This window comes from Neomonachus schauinslandi, chromosome 1 (genome assembly GCF_002201575.2).
Source record: "Neomonachus schauinslandi chromosome 1, ASM220157v2, whole genome shotgun sequence".
NCBI lineage: Eukaryota > Metazoa > Chordata > Mammalia > Carnivora > Phocidae > Neomonachus > Neomonachus schauinslandi.
The window spans coordinates 105,801,115-105,818,906 of record NC_058403.1 but is presented as its reverse complement, the minus strand read 5'-3'; the positions used below and the strand labels follow the sequence as shown (position 1 = coordinate 105,818,906).

General features: G+C 40.0%; 1 protein-coding gene across 2 annotated transcripts in view; it reads right to left on the bottom strand.

Moving 5' to 3' along the window:
* The window catches only part of PLCH1 (phospholipase C eta 1), a 173,562-nt gene extending 168,714 nt beyond the window's left edge, over nt 1-4,848 (bottom strand). For both annotated transcript variants that reach the window (XM_021702587.1, XM_021702588.1), the window contains exon 1: nt 4,770-4,848. In XM_021702587.1, the coding sequence (XP_021558262.1) occupies nt 4,770-4,848 (79 nt within the window). The remainder of the gene's footprint in view (nt 1-4,769) is intronic.
* Between the last annotated feature and the right edge of the window lie 12,944 nt (nt 4,849-17,792).

Genomic DNA, 17,792 nt, shown 5'->3' with positions numbered 1-17,792 from the left:
TAATGAAGCTTGCAAAATTTTGACTGTCACCGCATTAATAGTAATTCTATGTGTACTAGTATTTTCTGGACCTAGAAGATGTTTATACAATCATTGGATGGAAAAGCTAAGCTCAGTAATAACACTAATATAAAATCTAGTAATGCCCCCAAACCCTTAAAGCTGCTGCTGAAATCATAACATGTTAATAAAACAGCCTCTTTAATGAGAACCATAATTCACTTCTGCGTAATTTCATTGTCCTTTCATATATACCAGGCAGGATCTGGCATTCTTCCTTCTTTTTCCAGTAAAGATGGAATTCCAGTGTAGGGGGAGTGAACTTGTCCATTCTTCTTTTTTGAATATAAAGACCTTTGTCCCGAAAGCTTGCTTATCAGTCCTAATTACGGGTCTCTGGATGGTCAGGAGAACTCATGAGCGCTTATGGGCGTGTGCGTGCTTGTGCGCACATGCGCACACGCGCACACAGACACACACACCCTCTCCCTAAAGAGAAATGTAAGGTTCTGCCAGTGCAAAGCTAACTACAAAGTTTACAATCTTACCTCCTCCTGATCCCCATTTGCCCGCCTTTCCATCCTACACTCTCATTCACTACATACCCATCCTCATGTGTGATTACACAAAGATCTCAAGCGTTACTGCTACTGGGAACTTTGGAAGCTGGCGAAACCCTCATTTTAGAAAGAAGGAAACTGAGGATCCCCAAAGGTGACAAAGGCAACACAAGTTAGTAGTGAAACTAGGAACAGAACTAGCCTCCAGGATCCCATCCGAGCCTACTTTCTTTTACAAACGGTAGTCAAGTTTCTAAATTCACATCACTGAGTAGGCCTTTGGCCAAGAAAGGGAGGTCAGATGAAAGTAATTCATTAAATTAATTAACTAAATGAATCCGTTGCATTAGAGGGTTGCTTGAGGCAAAGTAAAAGTACATATAAGGCACTTTTTGAAAAGACATATTACACACTTAATAAGAGATCTATCCTTCACTTTATCCCTAGGTAGCAAGAGAGACTCATAATTCAGTTCAAAACCTTTCTACTCTAGATTTGTGATGGTCATTCAGAAACATTCAATATAACATGATAGCAGCAGAAATAAATTTCAATATAAGTTGGGATGATACCATAATAACTTATGGAACTAATAATTCTTTCCAACATCACAATTATAATTAACAGTGCATGAAAACAAAAATTAAGTCACCTCTAAATTTATTCTATTAAGGAACTCAAATGTGTGGGAAAACTTAGGTGCACACAAAAAATGTATATATTAATTGCAAATACACTGTTTATTGGTTTAAGAATCTGTCCCAGGTCAGAAAAAAACGCCACAATGCACTACAACCAAGAGAAACAGGAGACAGTGTAGGTAATTTTCAAATAAGAATAACTCATGCAAGTACAATCTATTAAAATAAGATTCAGAGGCACCTGCCTGGCTCTGTTAGTAGAGCATGTAACTCTCAGTCTCAGGGTTATGAGTTTGAGCTCCACATTGGGTATAGAGATTGCTTAAAAATAAAATATTAAAAAAAAAAAAACAAGATTCATACAACACAAATCATCTTTGCCCAAGTTTTTTTTTCCCCCCCATTTCAAACATAGCAGGTGAATAAAAGCCAAGTACAGAAAAACCTCAGCGATTGGCTTCTTCAGTAGGTACACAATCCCTTTGGATCAACACATTCCCTAAAAATCTGGGCAAAGGACAGATGAGTGGGAAATAAGAAACAGCTTTTCATAATCCCTATCCGGGTTCCTCACATCACTGAACACAGAATTATGTCAATTCAACCAGGTCATTTTGTCAGCCAATATAGATCATTTCCTAACTTTTCCCGCTATTCCAATCCTACCATTAGGATTGTTGCAAAGACGAAAGAGAAGATAAAACACTAGACAGAAACAGACTATTAACAGTGTTTCTCTTTGGGTTGTGGGATTGTGGGTAATGAAACATACCACCTCCATACTCAGAAAATGAGGGTATGAATGAATATGTTTTATGAACTGCGAAACAGTATACAACTGTTACTTTTTACTTTTTTGTTACTTTTTGTTACAAATGTTACTTTTTTACTTTTAAAAAAAGTAATTTTTACTTTTATTGATCACTGTAGCCTATATAATCTATTTTCATGTAGCTCTTTTCTCCTCGGACTACTGCTTAAATCTGTATGTAAAGAGTCTGACCAGCACAATTTGCACAGTGAAGTCTTCATAGTCTAAAAGTCTATTATCTTGCAGAAGTGGTTTTTTTTCTGTTTGCAATAGAAGAGATTTCTCTTTTTGTTTTGATTGATTTGGTTATAGGAGAAGAGTTATCAACATAGACAGGGAGAAGCCAAGAGAGTAGGCAAAAAGCATCCAAATGCACATCCCATATTCCAGAAGCCCCTTCCAAAAGATATCCCACATTTCTGACTCAACAGGTCCTGCCCTCTTTCTTCTCTCAGGCACATTCTGAAATCCTCTACAAAGATATTATCACTAGAGCTCCCTTGGCTTAAAATATACCAAGACTTCTCACAGCTCTCCATTTAAGATAAGTAAGTTCCTATCTTAACAGACGTTCATTTTTGCAGAGGTAAATAAAGAGGAAGAGTAGAGGCATCATTCTTTCCCGAATTACATATCCTTAGGCAAAGAAGTCCAAAATGATATTTTACACTATCAGAAATACTTAAAGCTATTGCTTTATTATAAATGAATAAAATCATAATTCTAATTGGCTTTAATCCTTTTAATCTTGGGAAAATCTGGTATCTCTAATTCGTTCCCAAAAGGGTAGTGCTAACATGTAAGCAACCAATTCATATTTTAAGTATTCTACTGCCCCCTTGTGTATCTCGTGTTCAGCGAAAAGGTAGCTCACAAAATCCCATCATTTTAATTCTCAGAAGTACTTCAATAGCATCTCAGGTATTAGAACCAGAGACAACCTCGAAATCATCAAGAACAGTATGCTCATTTCACAAGGAGAGAATGGAGCTCTTGAAGGATTATATCATTTGCTCCAGATCATAGCAAAGGCTAGTTAATAGCAGAGCAAATACTACTGGATGGAACTTAAGGCTCTGAGCGCTAATTTCTCTCTTGAAATGGAGATAGCAGCCTAGAATAAAAGAAATGATGGCATTTTAGAGTTAGAAAGATCAGAGTTTGAAATTTAGATCACCATTTCACCACCTCCCTGAGCCTCAGCTTCCTCTTTGTGAAACAGAATGAATAATAACAATTGCAAAGGTGTCGAAAGAAAGCAATACAAATGTTCATCAAGCCATCGGCATAATATAGTAATATACTAAGTGTAATACAACTATAAAAATACATAGAAAGTTGTTTTTAAATCATTAAAGCCTTTGAGATCTCTGGACAAAGGCATTCTAAAATACTATATGAAGGCATTTAAATCTGAACTTTGTCCAAACAGGCACAAAACAAAACTTGAAAAAATACAGCTAGTTTTTCTAACTCCTGTGTTTCTTCACTTATCATATTTATTCTTTTATAACAAATAAAAAATTCTAACAGAAAATACCCCAAAGCAAATGCTGCGTATGAGAGAGAGATGAAGCAATGATCAGAACCCTTAGCTAAGGTTCACAGAAAAATAAAGCAGAACTCAGGGTCACAAGGTAAGGTCACAACTCCCCTGTCTCTTTTGCTAAGGAGACATTCACCTACATTCACCACTGTTATGCCAGAGAGCCAGTCTGGAAAGGTAGAGGCAGAAATTTTAGTTTTGACCTTGCTATTAATTAACTAGGTCAACTTGGTCTAGTCATTTCATTTCTGCTTCCCTTTCTTGACCTGTAAGTACGCCTTACATAGAAAAGTCCTGTAGTGGGGTAGCATAATGAATGTGGGGGAAAAAAAAAAATTATAACCTCTGAAGTACTTTAATAAAGTAAGGCTGAGTTTATCTTAAACTTAATTTAAAGCAGTAATAAAGCATAAGTCTGTCACCAAATTGTGGAAGAAACACTAAGCTTGGAAAATCGAAGGCAGCTTAGATTATAGGATTGTTAAATGGCACTCTGATCCCTGGGAAATTTCTCTGTCTACCCTCTACAATTCCCCCGGCTTTTGGTGGAGATTACTCCAGAAATACGGGCCACATGTAAATCTTTGACTCTTAAACAAATTTCATTCAAGGGTATCCTGATAGCAGGATTGACAGAGCTTATCCCTGACTTTATATCACAAAACACACACCCCAGCAGGGTAAAGGCAATTCATCTTAGTTTGCCAGGAAAAATTAGAAGTATTGATTCCTCTCTGATTTGGGGCTGCAGTAATCCACCCTGAGTATGATAGGTAAGTGCTGTGAATGGCTCTGTTCTGTTTTTATATGTGACCTGATAGTAGACACACAGCATGCTGGTAACAAGCACTGACTGATGACCCACGTATATTAACTGAACACTTACTATGGGTCGAGCCCCCCAAAATTTCAGACATCAGAAAGGGATATTATTGGAGTTGACAGCATAAAAAAGGAAAGGCACTGATCTAAACTGATTTATAAGGAAGAAAGTGGTAACACCATTATGGTTATTGGGGTGGGCACATTGCTTACACCTATAGGGGATGAGACCAGTGGGGCTTCTCAGGCAAATTATCCATAAACAAGTGAACTCAAGCTCTTGGATCAACCCGACGATGACACCATATTTGCATCCAAAGTGCTAGAATAAAAGTGCTGTCAGAAACAAAATAAAAGCTCCAGCCCCACAAATACAAAAGGCAGCTCACCATGAAACACACTGTTGTCCACCAGAAAATGCCTGCGGTACTGCACACAGTTTCTTTTCTCCAAGTTCCAGTAGCTCATTGTCAGAAGATTTCTGGCACAGCATCAAAACCAAATTGCTCTGTCGAGGGAAACAGAATGAGACAAAAATGAAGAAAATGGCAGCCACACGCTCGCCCTGGTAACATAATGCCTCGGTTACCCAGCTTCATGAGGCAACACAGGCGGCATACAACTTCTCCATACATGGAACTGGAATCCCCTAAGTCCTAAGAAATTTCCCACAAGTCTTCCCAGAGGGTGGAATATCATTTAATGCACCCAAACAGTAGCTTTTTCAAACAGCACCTTTCGGGACTCAGTTATTGCTTTCTAAAGGCGGAATAAATCTACCATCAAAGAATAAGTGGTCAGGACCCAAACCAGCCAAAGCCGATAACTTCTCAGGAAATTTCATCTACAGGAGGGGAGGTGGCCATCATTCCCAGTTCCTGAATTTTGGCCCAGTACCCCTCTGGTAGACTATGCAATCAATCCACAGAAATCTTAGAAATTTTAACAGTGTCCATGTAGCCATGGATAAGCCAAACACAGTAACAAAGCTTGTCTCCCTCTTTTGGATTCACTGGTGGTCCATTCAGGACCATTAAGGCCTGGATCAGCCCACACTGCACTTATTGGTGTAAGTAGAACTGGGCACAGGTCTCCAGCTGGGTGAATAAGAAGCAGTGCCTACCCCTCCATCAGGCTTGTCCCTCCATAGAGAAACACAATGCTAACCAGAGCAAGGGCTTCAAAAGCAGAGATCTGAGCTGATGAATTAAACTCCTCTAAAAGCTGATGTGCAAAACCCTGAACAAGGCCCCCATTGTTCACAGGATTTGGCTAAAGCAACTTTTCAGAATTCCAGCTTCTTTTCTTGTCACAGAGTAAGGCCAGGCAACACCAAGCGGGGCTGGCAAGAGGGAAAACCCACAGGTGGGAAACGATTTGTTATCTGTCCTATTAGGACAATCTAGAGTTTTGTAAAGATACTCCAGGATGAAGTCAGACACTTGGTGAAAAAAATAATCAGAGCTTTGTCTATTCATCAATGGAATAATTGGTGAAAGCTCCCAAAGCTTTCGCCAGAGCTTCTCCTTGGCTCAAAGGCTCCTTCTTAACCCTCTCCAGCAACAATCTTACCTGACTCCAACCTATCCTACCTTTTTTCTGGCTTTGTGCCTCAACTCCCACTTCTCCTTGCCTCATTCCTACCTAGCGAAGTCTGGCTGTCACTCCTACTTCCTCAGGCTAAAGATGGGGCACCTGGGTGGCTCAGTCAGTTAAGCGTCTGCTTTTGGCTCAGGTCACAATCCCAGGGTCCTGGGATCGAGCCCCATGTCGGGCTCCCTGCTAGGCAAAGAACCTGCTTCTCCCTCTCCCTCTGCTTCTCCCCCTGGTTGTGTGTGCTCCCTCTCTCTCTCTGTCAAATAAATAAAATCTTTAAAAAGAATGAGTCCCACAAATCTAAGTTAAAATCACCTATGGATCCAAAAGTAAAAGATGACAGCAAACAGCTGATTATTGGAGACAATATCCCCTCCCACCCAATACTGAATACTACAAAGAGCTCTCCTTTAAAAAAGCATTTTTAGTTATATATATAATGTAGTTATATATGTTCACTATTTTTTTTTAAAGTCAACACTAAAATTCATCAAAAATCCTTAAAAATTTAAAGACCCTTCTTCCTTCATTCCATGCCCCTCTCTTGGAATGACCTCTTTTGTTTGGTGTGTATCATTCCAGTTCTTTTTCTATGCATTTACATATGTATGTATGTACGTATATATATGTGTGTATGTATAAAATACATATACATACATGCAACTTTAAAGACATCTTTATATTTTTTTAAATATTTATTTGAGAGAGAGTGTGTGTGTGCACATGCACAAGCGGGGGCTGGGGCAGAGGGAGAGGGAGAGAGAATCCTCAAGCAGACTCCCCACTGAGCGCAGAGCCTGATGCAGGTCTCGATCCCAGGACAGAGATCATGACCTGAGCTGAAATCAAAGAGTCAGATGCTCAACTGACTGCCACCCAGGCACCCCAAAGACATCTGTATTTTTAATAACACCTTTCTGCAAGAATTGGAAATAATTTCAGTGTGATCAATAGTACCTACTTTCTACCAAAGCGTATTGATTATTCATATTTTTTAAAGACTTTATTTATTTGAGGGAGAGAGAGAGAAAATGAGCAAGAGCTGGGGGGGAGGGACAGAAGCAGAGGGAGAAGCAGACTCCCTGATGAGCAGGGAGCCCAATGCGGGACGCAACCCTAGGACCCCAGGATCACGACCTGAGCCAAAGGCAGACACTCAACCAAATGAGCCACCCAGGTGCCCTGATTATTCATATTAGAAATATTTTGAGTTGCATGGAATTAAAGAGAACCCTGTCTGTATTTATGGTCATTTTTCCTTACTCACTTGATCTTATGGTTTCCTGTGTCATTCTTTCTTTTGCACTCTGTTCATTCTCAATCCAGGAAAGGTTAGTGGAATGAGAAGATGAAAGAATAATGTGCATTTGTATATAGTTAGCAAAACACATGAACATACCTGACTCTCACTTGGCTTCCTCTTAACAAGATGGAAGAAGGAAAGAAGAGGATATTAATATAAGTGATTCACCCATGCTGCTAGGAATGGGTAGCAATGGGACTTGAAATCATATCTTCGGATACCAAACCCAAGATTCTAGCCATGACAGGCTAGAAGGAACTAGACTGTTATACAATATGGTGGGGTTTTATTGAGAGAGAGAAAGAGAGGAGAGAGAGTGCACGCAGGTGAGTGTTGGGGGAGGGACAGGGGGAGAGGAAGAGAGAGAATCTCCAGCAGACTCCCCACTGAGCACAGAGCCTGCCTCGGGGCTAGATCCCATGACCCTGAGATCATGACCTGAACCGAAATCAGAGTGGGACTCTTAACCGACTGAGCCACCCAAGTGCCCCAATATGGTAGTTTTTAAATATGTCCGATAAGTTCTTGTACATTCCTCCCTCCCTTCAAATGGTGGAATCTAATTCCCCTTCTTTTGAATATAGGCTGGACTCAGTGACTCGTTTTTAACAAAATCAGTTGTAATTGATGCTACAAGTCTTCCAAAACTAGACCATAAAAAGGATACACCTTCTGCCTGGCTCCCTAGCTCTCTCAGGATGCTCACCCTGAGAACCCAGCTACCACCATGTAAGAAAGCCCAGATATGAGTGTTCCAAATGATAGCACCAGCTAGGCCCTCAGCCAAGAGCCAACATCAACCATAGACATGTGAGTGAATGAATCTATAAACCATTCTAACTCCAGTCTTCAAATCCTCTAGATGAAGCTCCACATACAGAGGGACAGAGACAAGCCATCCCCTCTGTACCCCATCTATATTTCTGACACACAGAAATAATGAAAGATAATAATTATTGTTGCCTTAGACACTAAGATTACACAGCAATAGATAATGAATATAGGTAACATCCTTGGACACATTCAGTGAGGACTAAGACCTTCAACTCTTTGAAGACAGAAAACAAATTGACACAGATGTATGTAATACTGAGATACTTGAGCACTGGTCTTCTATGGATCCACCTTTCCAACTTCCAGATCTTTTTGCTCACACTATAATCATTGCCCTTTTCTTTAAGGACTGGTTAAAATGCCATGGTCTTCCTGGGGCACCTGGCTAGTTCAGTCAGTAGAACATGCAACTCTTGATCTCAGGGGCATGAATTCAAGACCCACGTTGGATGTAAAGATTACTTAAAAAAAATAAAATCTTAACAAACAAACAAACAAACAAAAAAAGCTACTGCCTTCCTGAAATGCCCCCAGGATCTCTCCCTCCAATTTACCTAAAACTCTCTCATGCACTGAACTACCGTAACCCTACATACCAATTATTGAGTATCTATGACGTATCAGGAACTATAAGGCTTTACATCATGGGGTCTCAACCTTGACTACACATTAAAATCAATCACTTGGGAAGCCATAGAATCCAGGCTCCCAGGCCACACCCCAGACCAATTACATCAGAATCTCTGGGGGTGGGACTTGGGCATCAGTGGGTTTTAAAGCTCCACAGGGTGATTTCTAAATACAACCAAAGCCGAAAACCATTCTTTATGTCTATTATCTCTACTTCTTGAAGTGACTCTTCTGGGTGGGTGTTTTTAAGAGGAGGCACAGAGAATGTAAACGACTGAGCTAGAGCACAAAGGTATAAGTAATTGAACCCTATGACTTCCAGGCTGTTTGCCTCCTTTTTTTTTTTTTCCTTTTAAAGATTTTATTTATTTATTTGACAGAGAGAGAGACAGCGAGAGAGGGAACACAAGCAGGGGGAGTGGGAGAGGGAGAAGCAGGCCTCCCGCTGAGCAGGGAGCCCGATGTGGGGCTCGATCCCAGGACCCTGGGATCACAACCTGAGCCGAAGGCAGATGCTCAACGACTGAGCCACCCAGGCGCCCCCAGACTGTTTGCCTCCTTATGTTGCTTAATTGCTCGCACGTCTTACCTCTCCTGGCATCTGCTTGCTGCTGAAGGGTAGGGGAAGGCTGTAAGCTGCCTCTGAGTGCCAGACCTAGGCCATGCACACACTGCAGGCCCGTAGTAAACATCAGTGACGCCTTCCTTATATGCCCCATTTCCTGGATTCCTGCCTGGTGGAAACTGAAGGAAGAAAGGGCTCTCTCTGGCCTCTAGAATCAGAGCAAATGATTTCAAAATTTAGAGATGATGGAGGTGGAGATTAACAGAATTAGCAGGCCTGGGGCAGAGAAAGAGTTGTACAATAAACCCAATCTTGGCTTCCACCAGATTTAGATAATCCAAGGACCCAGTCCTCACTAAGGGGAAGTGACTGAAAGAAACCCTAGAAATTGGCTAAGCTAAACCTCTCATGGTAAAGCCAGAAAAAAATCTGAGGCCCAAAAAGGATGCATAACTTGCAAGAGAGCATAGCTGTTAAGATAAAGCTGGCAGGAAACCCAGCCTCAGGAGTCTCAAAGCAGAGATTCTTTGAGTGTTTCATGGTCCCATTTGTGTGAACACAATACGTGAAAATATCTACTAAAATATACTTTCATTGATTTTTTTTTAAATACCAATTTAGATTACATTACAGATGTGTTTCCATTGCACTATGTACTCAGTTCGAAATTGTTTGGTTAATATTCAAGCAAAAGCAGGGGCGCCTGGGTGGCTCAGCCGTTAAGCGTCTGCCTTCGGCTCAGGTCATGGTCCCAGGGTCCTGGGATCGAGCCCTGCATCGGGCTCCCTGCTCCGCGGGAAGCCTGCTTCTCCCTCTCCCACTTCCCCTGCTTGTGTTCCCTTTCTTGCTGTGTCTCTCTCTGTCAAATAAATAAATAAAATCTTTAAAAAAAAAATATTCAAGCAAAAGCAGAGATGTTTAAAAATTGATTCAACTTTCCTTTGGGACTTACAAAATGCTCACTCCACCTCCTAAGAGGTCTATGGAATATACATGTTACATTTAGAACTCTTTATAAAACATATAGATACCCAATCCTTGCAATGACTCACAAAATTAATAACTTACTGTGACTAAGAAACATTATATAGGGAAGTAACTGATTGCTATTAAAACTAGCTTCAGATTCTGCTTCCAGAACAAGATTAATAAGAATTTTCTTTTTTTAGTGGATGGTAAAGTTACAGGAAATGCTATATAAATGCATTTACCTTTAACAATTTATTTTTATCCATTTTTAGAGTTTGAAACACACAGAAAAACTCAAAAAACATACATTGTGATATCACTTACCATCCAGAGACAACTGCCATGGACACTGTGGCCTATTTTCTTTTTTTAAAACATATCAGGCCCTACTATTTTTCAATATGCTTTTTTTATTTAGTAACTTACTAATATATTGTGATAGCCATATCAACATATTTCTATAAAATAAATGTAATTTGAAAAAGAAATTATAATTAACTCTACTCAAAGACTCCACACTCCAAAAACTCAGTAAGGAGGGCACCTGGGTGGCTCAGTTGGTTAAGCGTCTGCCTTCAGCTCAGGTGATGATCCCAGGGTCCTGAGATCGAGGCCCACATCAGGCTCTCTGCTCAGCGGGGAGCCTGCTTCTCCTTCTCCCTCTGCCTGTCGCTCCCCCTGCTTGTGTTCTCACTCTCTCTGCCAAATAAATAAATAAAATCTTAAAAAAAAAGATAACTACTCAAGTTCATATATGGAAATCAGAGTTCTAATACTGTGCTAAAGGAATCAAAAGAAATAGGAAAATCTTTAAAAGAACTTTGCAGGATGAAGGGAACATTATATATATATATATACACATAAATATATATATACACAAAAAAACCATACATATATAATATTTAAATTCTTTTAATTCCAGTAGAGTTAACATGCAGTGTTAAATTAGTTATGAGTGTCCAATATGGTGACTCAACAATTCCATGTATTACTCAGTGCTCATCATGATTAGTGTACTCTTAATCCGCATCACCTATTTCCCCCATGCCCCCCCCACCTCCCCTCTGGTAACCCCATTTGTTCTCTATAGTTAAGAGTCTGGTTTTTTGTATCTTTTATTCTCTGATCTTTTGTTTCTTAAATTCCACATGTGAGTGAAATCATATAGTACTTGTCTTTCTCTGACTGGCTTAATCACTTAGCATTACACTCTCTAGATCCATCTATGTTGTTGGTTTTTTTTTTTTTTCTCTCCCTTAAATAGAGGGATTTGTCTACTATATGCTGACTACTACCTCTACCTCTTTACCTACTGCAACTGCTACCACCACAGCCCATTCTCCTTTGGCACCCCTCTTCCATAAGAACTGCCACTCCCAATCTCATTCCTCCCATTCTCTCTTAATATTATTTGCAAATCACTTTATGGTTTATATAATATTTCCATTTATATCTTGCCTTTTTAAAAAACTGACACTTACTGGGGCACCTGGGTGGCTCAGTCGGTTAATCTTCCAACTCTTGGTTTCAGCTTGGGTCATGATCTCAGGGTCCTGGAATGGAGCCCCTTGGTGGGCTCCCCGCTCAGTGTAGAGTCCACTCGACATTCTCTCTACCTCTCCCTCCCCCTCCCCCGCTTGTGCATGCGCACTCTCTCTCTGAGATAAATATTTAAATAATAAAAAGAAAAGAAAAAACCGACACTTACAATAGCCCTAGGAGTCATTGATTATTACGCCTGAGTTCAAAGAGGCTAATAGGCAACAACAGGTTGCAAACCCATGTCTTCTGACTCCAAATCCACTGTCCCAGTCCAAGGCTATACGCTGTCCTGCAGTGTTCCTCCCTGACTCTGCTTCCCCATGGAAGGAGCCTAGAGCTGTGTTACTCGGGATAGGCAGGAAGATTTATTCTTCCCACCCCAACCCTTCAATCCAACTCCACTAGGGGCCAATCAGTGAGGGAGAGGAGGCAGGAGGAGAGGCTTAAATGAAATGTTACTTCAAAAACCTGCATACCCTGTTCCTCCAGCCAGGAGACTTTGAAGTAGACAGATTGCAAGGGATCAGAGTAAAGTGTCAGTCCTCTGGTTATCAAATGGTGGGAGGTTTCTTAGCAATGAAATTTGAGTTGGAGCTACTTGGACCAAGTTCAGAAACACCAAGGCCAAGTTTACTGGCCAGCCAGCATTGTGAAAACTGTCTGAGAGACCTGTGTATTCTCTGAATTGCTAACAACAGGGAAGAAGGCGATAGCCAGAAATTAAAACATAATGCATAAACTCACCCTGCTGTTGGAAAAGGAGTAACTAATTCACAGGATGTAGTAAGGCATGAAAGGGCACTGGGAAAATGCCTGACTGGAAGTTAAGAGGCTAGAGGTGCAAACCAGCCCTACCTCTAACTAAACTGTCAGGTCAATCTCTTCACTCCCCTGTACTTCAGCGACCTCATCTGTGTAACAAAAAAGGGGTGGTGGTGAATGAGCTGCTCTCTCAGGGCTTCCAACCTTTAATATACCACACTCTATTCATAAGGATTATGGGCCACCCCTCCCTAATATCCCAATCCCTTCGTCTTTAATTATGAATTAAAACAGCCCTGAGAAAGCACAGCTAATTCCCATTAGCAGTATAGCATTTAACTTATATGAAGAAGTACTGATTTCCTTTTCTTGAAGCCTCACTGGGAGATAAAAGACATAATTAATAGGCTCTGACAGTAATGTTCATAAAATAATAAGTGCTTAGAAACAGGAAGGCAGAGGGGCGCCTCGGTGGCTCAGGTGGTTAAGTGTCCAACTCATGATTTCGGCTCAAATCACGATCTCAGGGTTGTGAGATCAAGCCCCGTGTGGGGCTCCGCGCTCAGCGGGGAGTCTGCTTGAGATTCTCTCTCTCCCTCTGCCCCTTCCCCCTCTAAAATAAGTAAATAAATCTTAAAAAACAAAAACAAAACAAAACAAACAAACAAAAAAACAGGAAGGCATAGGGGAGAAGTTTCCAAAACTGCGTCCTGCACCTCATGGCTTTTAACAACGCTTTTGGGAATTTCTGTACCCAGGAATCCCTAGAAGTTGAGAATTCAAACCAAATCCAGTTAAAAGCTAAGATTTCAAAGAAAGCTGCTCCCTTTGCATTTGTCCACTAATTTTAAGCGACGATAATTACACAGTGCAACTCACCCTGCTGTTGGAAAAGGAGTAACAAGGATGGGGTATGAAGGGCCACAGCTCCTCTTCCTTTGGACCAGACCCAAACTGCCAGCTTTTCAAAGCAGTTCAGAACCCTGCCTGGGTGAAGTGTGGAGGGCCCTGGTCAGAGGGGCCCCAGTCCACTTCTCAGCTGGCAGGTCTCTGTCCTGTATCCTTCCCTGCACCCCTTGTCACAGGCTCCCTCCCCTCTTCCCACAGGTTTCCAAGCACTGCCAAACTGGTTGTTAAAGGGCTCTACAAACAGCCTAATTCCATAGCTAGCCCCCTCCCGGCTATGTACACAAAGGGAGAGAAATAAAAGGGTACTTTGTTCATTTTTTTTTTAAGGCTCACAGGGGACACCACTAAACCCTAAGTTCATGGTGTGTTTTATTTCTTTACAGCAATCAGGAGCTGAATATGCTCTGAGCTACTTGAACAATGAGATAAAGTCCACCCTCCAAAGACACATGGATGCTTCATTTGAAAAGACTGGCTTAAAATATAATGTGTATCCAGCACTCGACAGAGTCCCTACCTTTTGGTTCAGCAACTGGTGTTCTGGAAATACATCAGAAAAAAAAAATAATTAAAGATACAGACCAAAATGTATACATAGAAATGTTCACTGCATCATTTTTTATGACACACAAAAAAATCAGAACTCTAAATAACCAACTATTGGGTTAGCGTTGACAGTCGTGTAGATAGTAACAACTGTGTTTGCAAAGGCTTTGTAAATCAGTGTAGAAAAACACTCATGATATAATGCTATATGAAAAAAACCAGCATATAAAACACAAAGTATGAAAAACAATATTGCATAGAATAATGGATCCTGGGGTGCCTGGATGGCTCACTCGGGCCTCCAACTCTTGACTTTGGCTCAGGTCATGATCTCAGGGTCATGGGATCGAGCCCCGAGTTGGGCTCTGTGCTCAGAGCCAAGTCTGCTTGTCCCTCGCCCCACACCCCCCCAAATAAATAAATAAAACCTAAAAAAAAAAAAATACTTCAACGTTTCACCATTAACAGTGATGTTTATTGTAGATTATTTGTAAATATTCTTTATCATATTAAGAAAGTTCCCTTCTATTTCAATTTCTTGAACAATTTTTTTACATGACATTAAACATTTTAACACACTTTCTCTGTATGCGATATGATCTTTCAGCATTAATCTGTTAATGTGGTAAATTTTCTAATATTAAACCAGCCCTGCGATTCCAGGATGAATCCAATTTGTTCAAAATGTATTATATTTTTAATACACTGATGATTTAGCTTGCTCATGTTTTATGATTTTTACATGTATATTCCTAACGTTGGCCTACAATTTCCATTTCTCTTATTGTTCTTGACACTTTTTGTATTGAACTTATTACAGTTTTATAACATGCATTTCTAGTCCCCAGAAGGATTTATGCAAGTTTGAAATTATCTTTTTCTTGAATGTTTGGTAGAACTCGCCCATAAATTCATCTCAGGCTAGACCTCCCTTTCAGAGAAATATTTGGGTACCGGTTTTTTGTTTTGTTTTGTTTTGTTTTGTTTAAAGATTTTATTTATTTATTTGAAAGAGAGAGAATGAGAGAGAGAGAGAGCACATGAGAGGGGGGAGGGTCAGAGGGAGAAGCAGACTCCCCACTGAGCAGAGAGCCTGACGTGGGACTCAATCCCGGGACTCCAGGATCATGACCTGAGCCGAAGGCAGTCGCTTAACCAACTGAGCCACCCAGGCATCCCTGCCTACCGGTTTATTTTATTTAAAAATTCTAGGATTATTTAGCCTTTCTATTTTTTCAAATTCAGTTTTGGTAAGTTATATTTGTCTAGTAATTTATTAATTTCCTCTAAGCTTTCAAATGTTTTAGCATGTTAGTTCATAATACTGTCTTTTTAGTATCTACAACATCTGCTTTTCCATTTGTGAGATTGTTTATTTATACTGTTCTCTTCTTCTATTTAAGTCAATCTTACCATATGTTTATCAACATTACTAGCTTTTACAAAAGCCAAAATTTGTCATTACTGATCCTCTCTAACATGAAATTACTACTATTCTTTTCTATTTTCTTTGAATCTATCTTTGCACCTTTTTTGAATTCTCTAACTTCAACATTTAGCTAATTTTCAGGGTTTTTTTTCTAATATAAGCATTTATACATTCATTAGCTGCTTTCCCAACCCCGAATTTTGACCCTTAGTATTTTTCTCATCTTCCAGTTAAAAATACTTTGATTTCCATTATGATTTCTTCTTTGAAGCAAAGGTCTTTTGAAGCCTTCTATGATTACTCATAGTTCTATTTTTATCAGTTTCTAGCTTAATTGCATTGTAGTCACAGATCTGGTCTGTATGATACCAATTATTTAATAATTGTTAAGACTTCAGGGTGCCTGGGTGGCTCAGTCGTTAAGCTTCTGCCTTTGGCTCAGGTCATGATCCCAGGGTCCTTGGATCGAGCCCCGCATCAGGCTCTCTGCTCAGCATCAGGCTCTCTGCTCAGCATCAGGCTCTCTGCTCATCGAGGAGCCTGCTTCCCCCTCTCCCTCTGCCTGCCCCTCCCCCTGCTTGTGCTCTCTCTCTCTGTCAAATAAATAAATAAAACCTTTTAAAAATAAATAAATTGTTAAGCTTGCCTGGAAACAAAGTTTGAAGTCACTTTCTATAAATGTTCTATGTGTGTTTGAAAAAAATGCATATTATGCAGTTTTGAGATATAGTGATTTTCATGTCTATCAGCTCATTTCAATTTTCCCCATTAGCTAGAAAGTTGTTCAGTCATTTTTAGTGGTTGCTTCAGAAATTTTAACATGCATACTTCACTAATCAAAATCTAAATTTAACCAGTATCTTTAACTTCCTCCCACACTATGCAGGAACTTTATAAGATACTAACTCCTTTTGGGGTGCCTGGGTGGCTCAGTCGTTAGGTGTCTGCCTTCGGCTCAGGTCCTGATCCAAGGGTCCTGGGATCAAGCCCCAAGTTGGGCTCCCTGATCGGCAGGAAGCCCGCTTCTCCCTCTCCCCCTGCTTGTGTTCCCTCCCTCGCTGTGTCTCTCTGTCAAATAAATGAATAAAATCTTTAAAAAAAAAAAAGATATTAACTCCTTTTACTTCTCCAACTTACATCATTTATTTTATCTAGTTCCCACTGAAGACACTATTATTTTATCCAATCAGTATGTTATTTAACTTACAAATTTTTCCCTTTCTTTGCTCCTCATTACTTTTTGTTTCTGAGACCATCCATCTGGGAATAATTTTCCTCTGCCTAAAGTACACCCTTTTAGTAACAATCTGCTAGAACAAACTCTAGGTTTTTGTGAAGTCTGCAAAGACTCTGCTCTCATTTTTTAAAGATATTTTTAAAGATATTTTAATGGAAATAAAATTCTAAACTGACAGTTAATTTCTGTCAGTACAAGATAATATTTTATTCTCTTCTATCTTCTGTTGCTGCATTATCAGGATAATTTATCATGCCTTTTTTTTTAAAGATTTTATTTATTTATTTGAGAGAGAGCATAAGGAGGAGGAGCGGCAGAGGGAGAGGGAGAAGCAGGCTTTCCGCTGAGCAGGGAGCCTGATGCGGGGCTTGGTCCCAGGACCCTGAGATCATCACCTGAGCTGAAGGCAGACGCTTAACTGACTGAGCCACCCAGGTGCCCCTTATAATGTCTTTAAAGATAAACTGCCTCTCCTTTCTGACCTTGCTTAACTTGTATGTTCTACAATTTAATCATATCTTATCTATGTGTGGAAGTCTTTTTACTCATGATTAGGATTCATATGACTTCATGAATTACGGGCAGTGATGTGTTTTCTTGGTCCTTGAAAATTCTCAGGCATTAAATGTTGCCTCCTCTCATTTTCTCTCTTCTCTTTCTGAAACTATAAACTTGTGGTGTGGGACCTGAATTCTCCAACTTCCACACTGTTAACCTTTCTTTGGGGTTTTTCATCATTTTGCCTTTCTGTGTTGCCGTTGGAAATTTTCTTTAGATGGATCATTCAGTTAACTATTTCCCTATTCGGCTTGGATTAGTCTATTGTTAAATCCATTCACTGAGTTCTGATTTTCAATTATTCTATCTTTACTTTTTCAAGCTCTGTATGGTTGTTTTTCAAATAGGTTGGTTCATCTTTACAGTTTCTTATTTTTCACCTCACATCTTGTTTTTAGTCATTTTTTTTTACTATGAAATGCTTATTTTTGTTCAAATTGTATTGACGGGGATTCTCTGAAGTCTAGGACAAAAATAGATTCCTCCAAAAGAAAGGTGGAAATTGACTTTTGCGCAGTATCAGGGACACTTG